Genomic DNA, 13,966 nt, shown 5'->3' on the forward strand with positions numbered 1-13,966 from the left:
TTGCGTTTAAAAAAATAATAATTATAATAAACCTGGTGGAGCGATGCAGGAAGCAAAATAAATATCAGTCAGTAGAGATGGGGGTGGCAGGACCTCCCCAGGGCATCGCCACTGCTAACAAAGAGGGAGGAGGAGGAAGAGCCAGAGTCTTGCCCAGGAGGCGGTGGGGGGACCCCAGGTGGGGGGTCAGTGGCAGCTTGGGGGGATGGTGATCGGCCCCTCACAAGACCTGGAAGCGCCAGGACGCCTGGTCCTTGTAGTCGAGGCAGTCGGGGGAGTTAAAGTTGAGCTTCCAGGAGGCAGCAGCGGCAGCAGCGGGCTCCTTGTAGTCCAGGCAGTCGGAGGAGTTGAAGGGCAGCCCCGTGCCGCCGTAACCCTGGTGGTGGTGGTGATGGTGATGGTGGTGGTGGTGGCCCGAGCTCTGGCTCAGCGGGTGGTGGTGGTGGTGGCCTGGCACCGAGGAGGGCCCCATGGGGCTGAGCTGGTGGGGGTGGTGGTGGGAGTGCATGGGCGCCAGGTAGGAGCTGCAATCCACGCCCCCGAAGTAGGACGAGGAGGGCGGCGCGGGGTACCCCTGTCCGTACCCCCCGCCTTGGCTGTAGGACACGGGGTAGCTGGCGGAGGCGGCGGTGGCGGCGGGGCCGGCCCGCTGCATGCAGGACGCGGCGGCCGGAGGCAGCGGCTCGGGCACCGTCACCCCCGCCGGCGCCGCGCCGGGGGAGATGGAAGCCGGGCTCCAGATGGATGACGCCGGGGTGCTGAGAGATGCCGGGGCGCCCACCGGGGCTGAGGAGGCCGAGCTGGAGGAGGAAGAGGAGGCCGAGCTGGAGGCCGCTGCCGGCGGCGTGAACTGCCCACTGCTCTCGGAGCCCGAGCTCTCCCGAGCTGGCGAGGATTTCTTCTTGGCCGGGCGGCTCTTGGCTCCGCCGCCGCTCTGCTGCTGCTGCCGGCACTTGGCACGGCGGTTCTTGAACCAGACCTGGAGGGAGAAAATGGGGTGCAGGGCAGCAAGGAGGGGTGGTGGGGTGAGCAGGGGGCCCAGAGAGCCCCAGAAGGGGCTCTTCACTCTGTGAGCACCCAACCAACCTCACCCTGGCACCAGTTCTGAGAGCACCTGCACCCAGCCATCAGCACATCCCCCCACACCCCAAAATAAAAAAACCCACCCCGGTCTAACACCCAGGCCACACCACATCCTGCCAAAAGCAACGATGACCAGGGTCAATGGCTGAGGTGCCCCAGCTCGTGCATATCCCTGTCATGGTGACAAAATATGGTTTCGGAGGACAGATCCTGCGTTGGGTGCTGCCTGCATATTCCAACCCTTTGGGTATCTGGGGAACAGTGCCCAGAGGAAGTACCTCTAGGAAGCACTCAGGTAGTGGGGCTGCTGTGCAGGTGGAGTGTGACAGAAAAATATTAATAAAAATAATGTTATCGCAAGAGGATAATAAATAAAAATAAATGCCCCGTCTTCGGCTGAGTGGGACAAACAAGTGGACCGAAGCCCACATGCACTCCCGTCCCAAGGAAACAGGGATGAGTATGGACGGAACACTCAGTCTGAGTGGCGCCAGCTGAGCTGGGACGTCCCTGCATCCCCCCAACCCACATCCATGCAGGATTCCCCCACGCAGGTCCGGTACCTGGACTCGGGATTCGGGCAGGTTGATCTTCAGGGCGACTTCCTCCCTCATGAAGATGTCGGGGTAGCGGGTCTTGGCAAAGAGAGCCTCCAGCACATCCAACTGCGAGCGGGTGAAGGTTGTGCGTTCCCGCCGCTGCTTCCGTGGGGTGGCTGGGGGATGAGCACGGCCACACTGGTCACGCTGGATCCCCACGCACCTCCCGCACATTCTGCAGCACGGCGGGAGCCCCGGGATCCCTGGTGCAGCAGCTTGAGATAAACCCCTGCTGCTGACCCCAAATTGCAGCAGTGCCCCCACACCCCCATGGCTGCTGGGCCCCGTCTCGCTGAGGGCAGGGTGAGGGGCACAGGGCTGGGGAAGGGTCGGGCCTGGCTCCAGCGGGAGCCACGGGGAGATTTCGTTGTGCCGAAATAAATTCACTTTTTTTTTCTTCATTTAAAACTTTTTTATCCTTAAAAATCGCCGCAAGAACGAAGAAACCCCCGGAACAGGGGAGAAACTCAGCTAGACCCCACTCTCCCCAGCCAGGGGTGCAGGCAAACAGGGGGACCCACCCCACAGACCACCCCAAACCGTACAGCCCCATCGGGTCCTCCAAAACAGCCTGGGACATGAACTTTTCGCCCTCCGCTTGCTGGAGGATAGTGGAACCGGGGGAGGGGGGGGGGGGCGCAGGCGAGGCCCGTGGTACTCACCCGGATACCCCACGGAGGGATGAAGCAGGTCCATGGCGGGGCCCGTCAGCCCCAGCCCATTCATGCCGTAAGGGGGCTGTTTGAGGTAAGACATCATGCTAAAAGCCGGGCAGTTTCTTCCAAAGTCCCGCAGAAAAAAAAAACGAACCCAATTCAAAATCAAATCAAATGTATGGGGTGGGAAGGGGGAAAAAGAAGGGAAGGAAAAAAAAAAAAGCCGACAAAAAGTAGCCCGGAAAAAAACCAAACAAGAGGCAAAAAAAAAAAAAAAATTAAAAGCCAACGATAATTTAAAAACGGAGCAGAAAATCAGCGTGAAAGGACTTTTTTTCGTTCCGTCCCGCTGTCACCGCCGCGAGGTCCTCGAGTGATCGCAGGTGAAGTGAGGGAAAAATAAAAATGAAGGAGAAAAAAAAATTTAAAATAATAACGACGATCGGGAAACGGGCGGATTTCTTCCCCGCACGGAGGCGAGGCCGGAGCGCCTGGGAAGAGAGCAGAGAAAAGTGGGTGAGGCTCCGGCCGCCCCGAGTCCTGCCGGGGGGCGCCCGGAGCTCCCGCAGGTCTGCGCCCACCCGGCGCGGGGACACCGGGTGGGCGGCTTCCGATTGTTAACTTTATTATTATTTTTTTAAACGAAGGCGAGTTGCGCGCAAGTGCCGAAAGGCAACAGTGCCCGGCGATCGGGAGAGATAAAGCAATTATTTAAAAAGATAATTGGATTAGGAATCAAAAGGAGGTATCAGAGGAGGGAAGTATAATTAATTTAAAAGCGAGCAGACGGGGACGTTTTAATTAGAAATGGATAAGAGTTAAAAAGGGGAAAAGGAAAAAGGAGCGCGCCGGCAGCCGAGCGGGCGACAGCGCCGGCAGCCGGGACGGGACGGCGGCGGGGCCCTACCGGGGGTCTCCGGCAGGGCCGGCGGGGGGGACGGACACATACACGGGACCCAGCTCGGAAGGCAGCGGCCGGGCTCGGTGGCAAAATCCCGCAGATAAATGCGGAGGGGAGGAAGGAGCGGAGAGACCCCAGGCGATCCCGTCGAGCCCCGGGGGCGGCCCCCGCTGCCGAGGCTGAGACAACTGTCCCCCCAGCCGGGGGTATGGCGGGCACCCCGGGGAAATTCTGGGTGGGGGTTCGTGGCACCCCCCGGTAGGCCGGGGCCGGGCGCAGGTCGAGTGGCAACGCCGTGACCCGCCGTTGCATAACTTTGTCGGGGACGCGGCGGAGCCGGCCCGTCCCGGCTGGAGAGAGGTGAGGAGAAAGGGGGAAATAGAAGCGAAAAAGAGAAAGAGAGGACAGATGAAAATCCCGAGGCAGCCCCGGCCCAGCCGCGCTCACCACCCCCGCTCGCGGTGCCGCGGGCCCGCTACGATCCGTCCCGCCGCCCGCCCCGTCGGTGAGCGCGGTGCCCGCCGCCCCCGCCCGCCTCACCTGCGCGGCCACCTGCGGAGCGACTGAGCGCCCGCCCGGCGGGGGCTGCGCGGGGCAGCGCGGGGCGGAGCGGGCGGGGGGCGCGGAGGGGGCCGGGCGGGGGGAGGAAGGAGCGGGGGGGGGGCAGGCAGGTGAGAGGCGGGCTGGGGAGGGGGGCCGGGGGGGGCGCTGCCCGAAGCCGAGCCGCGCACCTCCGACTTGTCGGGGCGCCCCGCGTTTACCTTGCCCGGCGGCCCGCGCTGTCGGGGCGATGGAGCCGCGGCCCTGATGAGGATTGATCACCTACCCCCGGCCCTACCCTTGTATGTGCGCGCAAAGCAACTGCGTAACCAGCCTGGCGCCAATCCCCGGCCGCTCCCCGCCTGACTGACAGCCGCCCGGGCAATGGCAGCGCGGGGCGACGGCTCCTCCGCACCGCCCCGCGCCGCTCCGCGCTCCCCCGCGCACCGACCCCGGCGCCGCGGAGAGCCGGCCGGCGGGGCCAGGGCTGCGGGGGGCGGGCGCGCAGTGCCCCGCACAACCTCCGCGGGGAGGGCGGGTGGTGGGAACTCTTAGAGAAGTGCGGGGGGGTTGGAGGGTCCGCTCCGCGCCCGCGCAGCTCTGTCCCCCCCCTCGGGAAGCCCCCCACGCCGCTCCGCGCCGCCCTGCGCCCCGCTCCGCGCAGCCCTGCGCGCCCCTGCCGCCCGAGGAGACCGCAGAAAAAGTTTCGGCCGCCGCCTTCGCTGGCGCGGAAGGCACTCCTGGGGAAGTGGGAGGCGGTGTCGGGGCCCCCCCACCCCGACGCCCGGGGGCTCTCCCAAACTTTGTGTTTTAAAATCCCAATAAAGCAGAAGCGACCGCACCTTTCCCCGCGTGTCCCGAATTTAGAGGTTGCTACGCACCGCGGGGGGCAAGGGGGGGAGCTGGCAGAGCCCGCACGGGAGCGGCGGGGAAGAGGGTCGAGGTGACACGGGGCCCTCCGCGCCGCTCCGCGGGGTCGCACTCGCTGCTCGGGCCGGTGGTGTCGGGGCGCGGCGGCCGCGCCGGCGGCGGAGCGGACCGGGACCTCTAAGGAGGCTCCGGTGCGCGGCTTTTGTTGGTCTCCCCAAATCAACTCCCTCTAATTGCAGTGGAGCTGAAAGCGAGCTAATGTTCAAAGGCGCTGCCCGCCGGCCCCGATCGGAGCGCGGTCTCCCGGGGGGAAGACTTCCCTCCACCCCATTTTATTTTGTTGTCGTTGGGGGGGTTTTCCCTTCTTTTCAAATCTTTTTCCTGTGCGAGGAGGGAACCGTCTAAGCCGAGCGGGAGGGAGCCGTGAGCCGATGAGTAGAGGGAAGGAGGTTAGCAAGCTCCTCTGCTCGCCCGCAAAAGTCAGCGACACGGGCACTTCTCCCCTCAACAAAGGCGCCGCGGCCCATTCACAAAAAAGCAAAGGGAGGAGGAGGGAGGAGGAAGACTTTGCGGGGGCAGTTCTCCCCCTTCCAGCCCCTCTTCCCCGTTTTGCCCCGGTCCTGCCGGGGCAGTTCCCGGCCCGGGCTGCGCTTCCCCCTCCCGCCCCCGCCGCCTTACCATCCCTTCGCTCCGCCGGGGCAGTTCCTGTCCTGGCGGACAGCAGGCACCCCCGGAGGCTGCCCCTCACTTCCCCCCCACGCACACCAGGGGGTATCTATGCCCCCCCCCCAAAGTCCCCCGCAACTCCCGCGGTTGCCCAATCCCCAACTGCGGACGCCTCCCCGCAGGCTCGGCCGGAGGCTGCGGGAAGGGTGGGCGCGGAGCTCGCCGCCCCCCCGAGGTGATGGTCCTGGCGACTCCGACCCCCCCCTTCCCTCCGCCGGACGGAGCCGGCGCCCTCCCCGGTGCGCCCAGGTAAGGTCGGCGGCGGGGCGGGAGCGGCGGGTGGGCAGGGGGCTGGGCTGGGCTGGGCTGGGCTGCGCGACGCGACCCTCGGCCCCGGCGGCGGAGAAGGGCAAGGGCAGCTCGGGCCGGCTGCAGGGCGGGGGGGCCTTCTGCGATCGGTTTGCCGGGCTGGGGGCGAAAGACGGGGGAAATACACACACTTATTTATCCCTCAACCCAGGGACTGAGTTACTTTTTTCGCATCAAAAGCCAGACAAGCACCGGCCCCCCGAGGAGGGGAGGACGCCCGCCCACGGCCCCCGTCGCCCCCAGGGGCAGCCCCCTGCTTTGGGGCTCAACAGCTCCCGGTGCCCGGCCGGGCAGGGAGCGCCGCGGGCTTTGCCGCTGCCTCCCCTCCCGAGCCTCCGCTGAGCTCCGCAGCCGCGGAGCTCTCGGAGCGTGTTTCCTCCCGTTCCCAGCCCCTGTATTTCTGCGGGGGGGCAGAGGAGAACGGCGGAGCCCGCTACCCCAACAACCTCGGCGCCGGGGTGCTCCGCGCATCTTCCCAAACTTCGCACAGGACCAAACCCACCTGAGGGATCCGGGGCAGCTCCCAGTCCCCCGGGCCGGCACAGAGCCCGCGGCACCGGCGGCTGCTGGCGCAAAACCGGGCTCTTCCCTCCTCCACGGGGAAATTATTTTGGTGGGAGCGGGAGGGCGCAGCGGGGAGCGGGCCGCGGGTCGCAGTTGTACCTGGGACCACCGGCGATGTTGGGGTCCCTCCCGGGACGGCAGCCGCGACCCCGCGTGGTTCAGGCTCCCCTCTACCCGCTCCGCTCTCCGCGGATGCGCTCCTTACGCGCCCGGAGCCGCAGCGAGGCTTTGGCCCCGCACCCCCCACGCCGCCGGCGGGCGACATCGTCCCCGCGGGGAAAAGTTTTACGTCCCCTTCCCCGAGTTTCGTTTTATTAAAATCAAACGAAAAACTTTTCCGTCTGGTGGGTTTCGTTGCGCTGGCGAAGCGCCGGCGGCCGAGGGGGCCCGGGATACGGAGCCCCGCTGCCCCCCCACCCCCGAGATCGGTCCCTTCCCGCCCCCCGCGCCCCCTCCCCGGCCCACTGAGGGCGGGAGGGATGGAGTTTCCCAGGTAAAGAGGAAAGCGGCAGTTACGGTAAGAAAGATTCGGGTTTTATTGAAAACTTTATATATGATTCGGTGTTGTAATAAATAAAAGAGACGAGCTCCACGAAGGGACGATGCGAGCGCGGGACACGCTTGGGGGCACACGGACGGGGCGGGGTGGGGGACGCGGCCGGGCGCAATAAATAACGCGGAGCGGGCAGCGCGGTCCGGCCCGCGGGGGGACGCGGGTGGAAAGTGTCGCGCTGCCCCGGGCCGGGCAGGGCCGGACCGGTCTCTGCCCCCGGGCTGCCCCGCTCCGCTTGCAGCCGCTCCCAGGGTTTTGTGCCAGCTCTGGGGGAGAAGCCCCCCGAGTAAACCAGAGCAGCTCGGCTCTACTCCCCGGGAGATGTAAAACTGATGATATAAACCACTGGTAAATACAGCACATTTTTAATAATAACTGGGGTGGATCTGACCTAACTATAAAATGTAGGTAGCTTATTAAGTATTACATATGGCAGGACTAGATGAAACCATTCCCAATGATTTTTTTTTCCTATATCCCCCTCTCTAATCCTATTACGACAAAAACATTTTTATTTCAAAACTCAGCCCTCCTCCAGCTACAGAAACCAGGACAGACTATTTCTTCTCCTCCTTCCGCCCATCTCCGGCATCGCCCGCACGCCAGGGGTCTCGGCGATTCCATTTCCAACGCTTTCGCCAGGAGAGCTGAGCCCACACGGAAATCATGGGACAACGCGAGTTCGCTCGAATGGAAAACAAAAAACAATGGAGTGGGGCCCGGCACAGCCTAGATCTGGCCTAAGAAAATGGAAAAAAGTTTAATTTTTTTTTTTCAAAACATCCTTTTCTTTTTTTCCCCAGTCTCATGTCGGCATGTTAAAAACGTTAAGAAAGACGCGCTGCGATTTCGCCGCCGCCGCGGGAAGGCCGCTCACTGGAGAACGCATTTCTCTTCCTTCTTGGCCATCTTGCCTTTGTTTTGCTCGAGGGTCCTCTCCAAATGCTCGTCCTCTTCCTCGGCCCTGCGGAAAGAGGCGGCGGGAGGCGCGGTGAGGGGCTGCGTGGGATGGGCGCCGGCCCCGCTCGCCTCCGAGTTCCCCCACGGCCACGGCGCCCGCGGACTTGGAACAAACTTTCCGTGGGGACCGCGGCGGCTCGGCGGGGACCCCCCCCCCTCCCCTTCGCCCGACTCACTGCTTCTCCTGCGCGTCCAGGTCCCTGACCAGCGCGTCCCGTTTGTTAACGAGAATAACGAGTTCGTCCAGCAAAAGCTGCTCTCGCCTCTTCTGCGCCTCGGTCTTCTGCCAATCTGCGGGAGAACCAGAACAAGAGCAGCGGTGAGAGCCGCGGCCGCCACCGCCCGGCACAGCCCAACCGGGCCGAGCCCGCGGCCGCTGCGGCGGGGAGCCCGCACCCGGCCCGGCCCAGCTCGGGACAGCCCGGCCCGGCCCGGCCCGGGGCCCTCTCCCCAAACAGGCTACCAGGGGTACAAGCGCAGCCCGGTGGCGTTTCGCCCACCTTGGCTTGGGGGAGCTCAGCAGCTACTTCGGGGTCGTTTGGGTGGTCTTTTTTCCCCCTTTTTTCCCCTCTTTTTTTTTTTTTTTTTTTTTTCTTTTAGTGTGAATTTTCTTTTTTGTTTATTTTGGTTTGTTTGTTTTGTTTTGCCTGTGTAATCGACATTACCGAGACACCCCTCCCGGAGGAATGCCCGCTTCCCCGCAGCCCGGCTCCTTTCCCTGCTCACTCCTCGCCCGCTCTCAGCGGCTGGAGGAATCTCACACTGCGCACCATATGCTCCGCAGTAACTTTAAAGGCAGGTATCGCTTAATTAGCATTTTCCACTTTGAAGTAAAAATACACTTGCTACAGAATATCGCAGGGCTCTCCTCCACCTCCGGCGCTGGCAGCCAGCGGCAGGCGGGCCGCCTCGCTATTCCCAAAGGGATTCCCTCTGGCCGCGGCCCGTCGGAGCCCGGCCCGGCCCGGCCCGCTGCAGCCCCCCGGGGCCGCCCGCAGCCTCCGGCTCTCCAGCCAGACCGCGAGGGCTTGTCGCTGTCAGTCAAGCCCCAGCCTTCTCCGCCTCCCTCATTAAGAAGGTAAACAATGAAAAGAAGGAGCAGTAGATTATGAGGGAGATAGCAGGACAAATGAGGAGCGGGAGGGAAAGAGGACACCAGCTCCAAAAAAAAAAAAAAAGCACCGGGAGAAGCCATCGCCACCGGCCCGGCGGTGTCCTCCTCCTTCCCGGCCGCACTTCCCCATCGCGAAGGGGAGAGAGGGTGCAGTCCTTTTGGCTTTCTCCCCCACCCCCCCCCCGCGCTCTCCATTGCCCTGGGCGATCATGTTAAAACTCACATGGCTGGTGCTTATTCAGATAACCCGAACAATGCTCCCCACCGGTTACCATGTGAATCTTCACAAACCCCGCAAGAATGCGGTGGTTCAAATCCCCCTGACCCCCCTCCAAAGCCAAATTTATTCAAGACAGCAAACTGCTCAGAAGCTTTATGAAAGCAAGTGGTGCTAGAGGGAATTTCAGCCTTGTATTTACAAATTAAAAATTAGATGCATCATCATGCAATAAAGGTTGGAAGAGCGGCAGAAAGGCAGGAATGTGTAGCTGCTTTTATCGCGCCCTCGCACACGGGCCCACGAGTGAGTCGCGGGTCCACACGCCCGCAGGAAAACCCACGGCGACACGTGTGTGTGCGGGCACACTGCGAGCAGCCAACGCGCACGGCCGCGTCCTGAGAGCAGGGAGGGAGTCGGTGCGGTGGCACTTGAGCCCTTCCCGGAGCACAGGCCTGGCAGGGCACCGCCGAAACTTCCCAGGAGTTTTTATATTTTTTTTTTCCTCCTTTTTCTCCTTCTTTTCCTGTTTCTCCTTCTTTTCCTTCCTCGTTTTCTTTTTTAAAAGTGTCCCTTCCCCCTCCGCCGTTGCCAAGGAAATAATTTTCCAGGTGTACACAGATTAGAAGTGGAGCTAGCAGCCAAAATTACTGGTAATCCAAGCCATTTCTCCTGCCACAAAGCTGCTTTAATTTGGCCTTTTAAGTGCTACTTTTTGGGCAGTCTCTCGATTTCCACTGCTGCTTCCCCTTTTGCTCCTTTTGGGTAAGGCTCCTTCAGTTCAACGCGTTTAGAACACAGTGCCCTGCCACTCTACAAGTCAGAGCTTCCCCAAACTGAAGAGTTTTACCCCACAAATAATGCCTCTGCACGCGCAGTGCGAGCTCAGCATGACAAAACCAGCCTGAAAAGGGCCACGGCAGCGAACCGGACAGAAAAGAAGGAGAGAGACACAGCGGAGACTTTCAGGGGTGTTTGCTTCCCCCCCGACGTGGCCCCAAACTTTCAGGTTAACTTTCCCCCCCGCTCCAGCTGGGAACTGTGCTGACACTCAGGCTCCCCAGCACATCTGGGCACATGAAGCTCTGGATGAAAAGGGACTTGAAATTATCTCTACCTGGACTTGATTTAATTTTTTTTCAGTTTTGATAAATTTCACTTCATATTTTTAAAGCCTTTTTTCTTTCTTCATCTCCTTGTTCTCCAGTTTCAGCAGCAATTTCCGTTTTTTAAAAAGCAAATTTTAATCGGAATATTTCAGTATAGATTTTGCTCAGTCCTTCAGTACCATCTTTCTCTGTTAAGTCCCTTCCTAAGTGATACAGTTTTTCTTGCCCTGTGTACTAAATAATGTCCTATTAGGACTTCATGGAACAAATCTGTTTATTTGTTTTGGGTTTTGTTTGGTTTTTTTTCTGCATTTGCTTATTATTAATGTTTGAAATACACCATGGGAAAACTTGCTGGCAGAAATTATTCCCTTTCAGTTTTACTTCGATTTCTAGAAAAGGATTCTGCCTTTCCTCTCCACAAAATAAAATAAGAGTCAAGCAGCAATTGGTTAAAAGGGGAACTGGCTCAAAGTATTTAAATAACAGTTTATAGGTGACTACCTTGCAATTTTGTTTTATCCAACAAAATACTGCTGGACAGCAGTTTTGGGAAGCATCCCTATGTTTAAAAAAGCAACTGTGTTTAAGTTTGGTTCCTACCTGTTGTGCCTTTTAAGCCAGGATTACCTATAACACCTGTCACATACAGTTACCCAGGCTGACTGCAGCTCTGGGAAGCTACAGTATGGGCTGTGATTAATTTGAAGATTTCAGAATAATACTGTTCTAAAAGCTACACTCTGCACAAAAATAGGATTAAGCTCTGAGGCTGTATATGAGCTAAAAGTGTTGAAAGCTAAAGCCCCCATGCCACCACTTGCGATGGGCAGTTTAAAATGACAGAGTTTGCTAAATTCACATGGAAGTAGAAATGTTTTCAATTATTCATCTTCATTGACTTCATATTGTCTTTTTTTTTCCCCCACTGCTTAAACTGATAATTACTTTGAGCAAACAGACGTCCCATAGAAATGCTTTAATAGAAATGGTCGAAAGTTCTCGTAGTAAAACCTTCAACCTTGCCACTATAATAAATAAGCCCGGCACTTTGATGAAAATTAACACTAGTTTTGTAAAGAGCACATTGGGGGATTGCAGTCAGGTCTTATCTTTAGTTCCAGTCAACTAGCAATCCTGAAAGAGTTTGCATCATCATCAGAGCAGGCCATTTGATAGGATTCTGCTGCTGAACCTAATCAATCTATGGAATACTGTGGCTGCGCGGTGTAACAAAGCTAAAATAGATTTACAAATGGGGTTTTAGAGGATAAGCTCCTCCACAGGATTACATATTGATTTTAAATATAAAAAGCTTATCATATAAACCATAACTACAAAAATAGTGAACCTATGCATAAATCCTTTTAGAAGAGCACCCACTTCAAACTATAAGCCAAGAATAAATCAAGATGTACAAAATCCAAAAGAAGATCCATTTCTTGGGCAGAAAATGAACACACCACCCCAAGGTGTGCAAAAACGAACTTATCTTTTCTAAGGAGGCATTAAAACTCGTCTGAAAAGAAAAAAAAAGAAAGGAGTGAGAGGAAAGGTAGCTGAAAGTGAGCCATCCCGGCACTCGGCTACAGACGCAGTAAAAACCAGTCTCTGAAATGCAGCACCTTGGGTACACGAGCAGCCAGCTCCAAACAGCCGGACGGGATGCCTGGGAAGGTGCAGAGGTTAAAACAGACCCCGTTACCTGCATTTTCTTTGGCCTGTTAGGCAGGGAGTTCCGGCCTTTCTCGGTCGGAACAGTCCGAGGGGAACACTTTGTAGCTGGGAGAAGGCAGCGCGTTAACTCTCTCTTTCTTATCTCTACGGCTAAATGGGGGAGGGGGGGGGAATTTGCCTTTTTTTTAGCACCCTCGGTCATTCATGTGTTCCTCGTGAAGTGCCGTAACCCTCCAAAAGGCTATTCAGCTGCCTGTGCCTCCATGTTAGCAGCTGGAGAAGGGGACACTCTCTCCACATCACTGAACATCCTGACGGGCAGCACCTCCGGCCGCCAGCGCTGCCCGCACGCTGCCCATGCGGGCACGGCAAGAACCGCCTTTATCTGCCATCAGCAGGCTCCTACCTTCCGCAAGGCTCTCTCTCTTTTTTTTTTTTTTCCTCGTCAGCAACTAGCTAAGTAAATTGCTTGACAGATTTTTAAACAGTATAGTCACGCGTGCGAGAGTTAGAGCAATTTACCAAAACAGTAATTACCACCTTTCAAAGACTTTTTTAAGTTCCAGTTTGGGTTGGTGCATTCTGCCTTTCTTTTAGACAAACAAACCGATCCCATCCTGTTAGATATATACATACATATATATGTGTATTTATTTTTCTTCCTGCCCATACCTTCAGGTTTGGAATTGGTGCTGCCAAAAGTGAGATCTGTCTTTTCAACTCTTTCAGGGAACCCAAGCACTCATTAGCAATCGGCTAAATGGCCTCGGAGCAGACAGTGCTGAGCTGTTCAGGCAGCCCGTGCTTCTTCAGGGAAATCGTATTATAAATGGCGTGGTTTTACCAGTGCTTCCCAAAAAGTGTATCTTTGCATCTTTTGAACACAGAAAGCAATACAGCATTGACACACACACATTGAGAGGCAAGATGTCACAAATGTGTGTTTTGAGTTTTCACAGCCATTTTCTTGGAAGAGTTTTCTCCTTTAATATGTTCTTTAGGTAGGTGTTAAAAGTTCTAGAAGACTAATAATCTTATTGAGAGCTAAAATGCAAAATAAGGACTTTGTTGAATATATATTAAAAAAAATTAAAAAATAACTAAATTCTACACCACTTATGTTTGCATAAATAGCAATTTAAAAAAAAAAAAAGAAAGAGAAAGGGAGAGAGAAGGAAAAAAGATGATTTTTTGGAGTTTGGGCGTCCCTCTCTGAACTTACAAAAAGAAATTAAAAAAAAGACAGATTTTTGTTCAAGACAATGTGTGAATGGCACAGACTCCCAGACATTCAAAGGCTGCTGCTGGGACATTTCAAGGAAGTATATATTTATAAGGCAATTAAACATTGAAATTTTGTATTTAAATACAGTATCTCTTAGCTGCTCTCTAGTTTTAGATTATTTTATGTTTCAAACATTTCATCAGTGTGATTCCAAATTAATCTGGGTTGTCTCTGCAGAAAGCAATGTATATATTTATGACTCAAGATTACCCAAGAATACAGTGAACATAGTCTTATGCAAAAAATATAACCACAGATGGAAAGATATGAAAAAGCCACCTGAAACCTGCTGCTTTTTTCCAACAAACTTACGCTCCCAGTGAAGTCTCCAAACTAATTAGAATTGATTTATTATGGATCAGGTACCTTATCAGGTGAAGAAAGAAATTACCATGGACAGTCAAAGGGTTGAGAGGTCAATACGGAATAGCAAAATCAATTTGCATTGATTAGACAAAAGGTCCATTTTACAGAGCCCAAAGGATTAACTTTAAAGCAAACATCTTTGAACTATAAGGCAGCATTTGTGACTGAGAGGTATAAGCGGGGCAGCATTAGAAAACACTTAAGATATTTAAATAAGAAAATAATGCAAGCAATGGTTTAAGCTATCTGGATGTTTATTTTTTATTATGAATCATCCCCAGGATTATTGTACAATTCACTGGAAAGCCCTATGGAAAGGATGCAATTGTTTCATTTATCCCGTGTCAATCTTCCCCTGAGTGTTACCTTCATTCAGGTAAGGTGACTAAACTGGGGAGAGTTGCAGAGAAAACAGAAAATTTGTGCAAAGGATTGCA

The 13,966-nt window shown here is 56.0% G+C and overlaps 2 protein-coding genes across 11 annotated transcripts in view; both read right to left on the reverse strand.

Moving 5' to 3' along the window:
• On the reverse strand, positions 1–2,531 carry OTX1 (orthodenticle homeobox 1). Its single transcript, XM_027750914.2, has 3 exons — positions 2,345–2,531; positions 1,647–1,798; positions 1–979 (listed from the first exon to the last, which is right to left on the reverse strand). The coding sequence occupies exons 1-3, from the start codon at positions 2,439–2,441 to the stop codon at positions 221–223; spliced, it is 1,008 nt and encodes a 335-aa protein (XP_027606715.1). The 5' UTR covers positions 2,442–2,531; the 3' UTR covers positions 1–220.
• Positions 2,532–6,760: 4,229 nt separating this feature from the next.
• The window catches only part of EHBP1 (EH domain binding protein 1), a 212,247-nt gene continuing 205,041 nt past the window's right edge, over positions 6,761–13,966 (reverse strand). For all 10 annotated transcript variants that reach the window (XM_027713141.2, XM_027713212.2, XM_027713873.2 and 7 more), the window contains 2 exons: positions 7,938–8,052; positions 6,761–7,765 (listed from right to left, as the gene is read on the reverse strand). In XM_027713141.2, coding sequence (XP_027568942.1) covers positions 7,675–7,765; positions 7,938–8,052 — 206 coding nt within the window. In that variant the 3' untranslated portion in view covers positions 6,761–7,674. The remainder of the gene's footprint in view (positions 7,766–7,937; positions 8,053–13,966) is intronic.

This window comes from Pipra filicauda, unplaced genomic scaffold (genome assembly GCF_003945595.2).
Source record: "Pipra filicauda isolate LSUMZ 115617 unplaced genomic scaffold, ASM394559v2 scaffold109_size3271384_pilon, whole genome shotgun sequence".
Classification (NCBI taxonomy): domain Eukaryota; kingdom Metazoa; phylum Chordata; class Aves; order Passeriformes; family Pipridae; genus Pipra; species Pipra filicauda.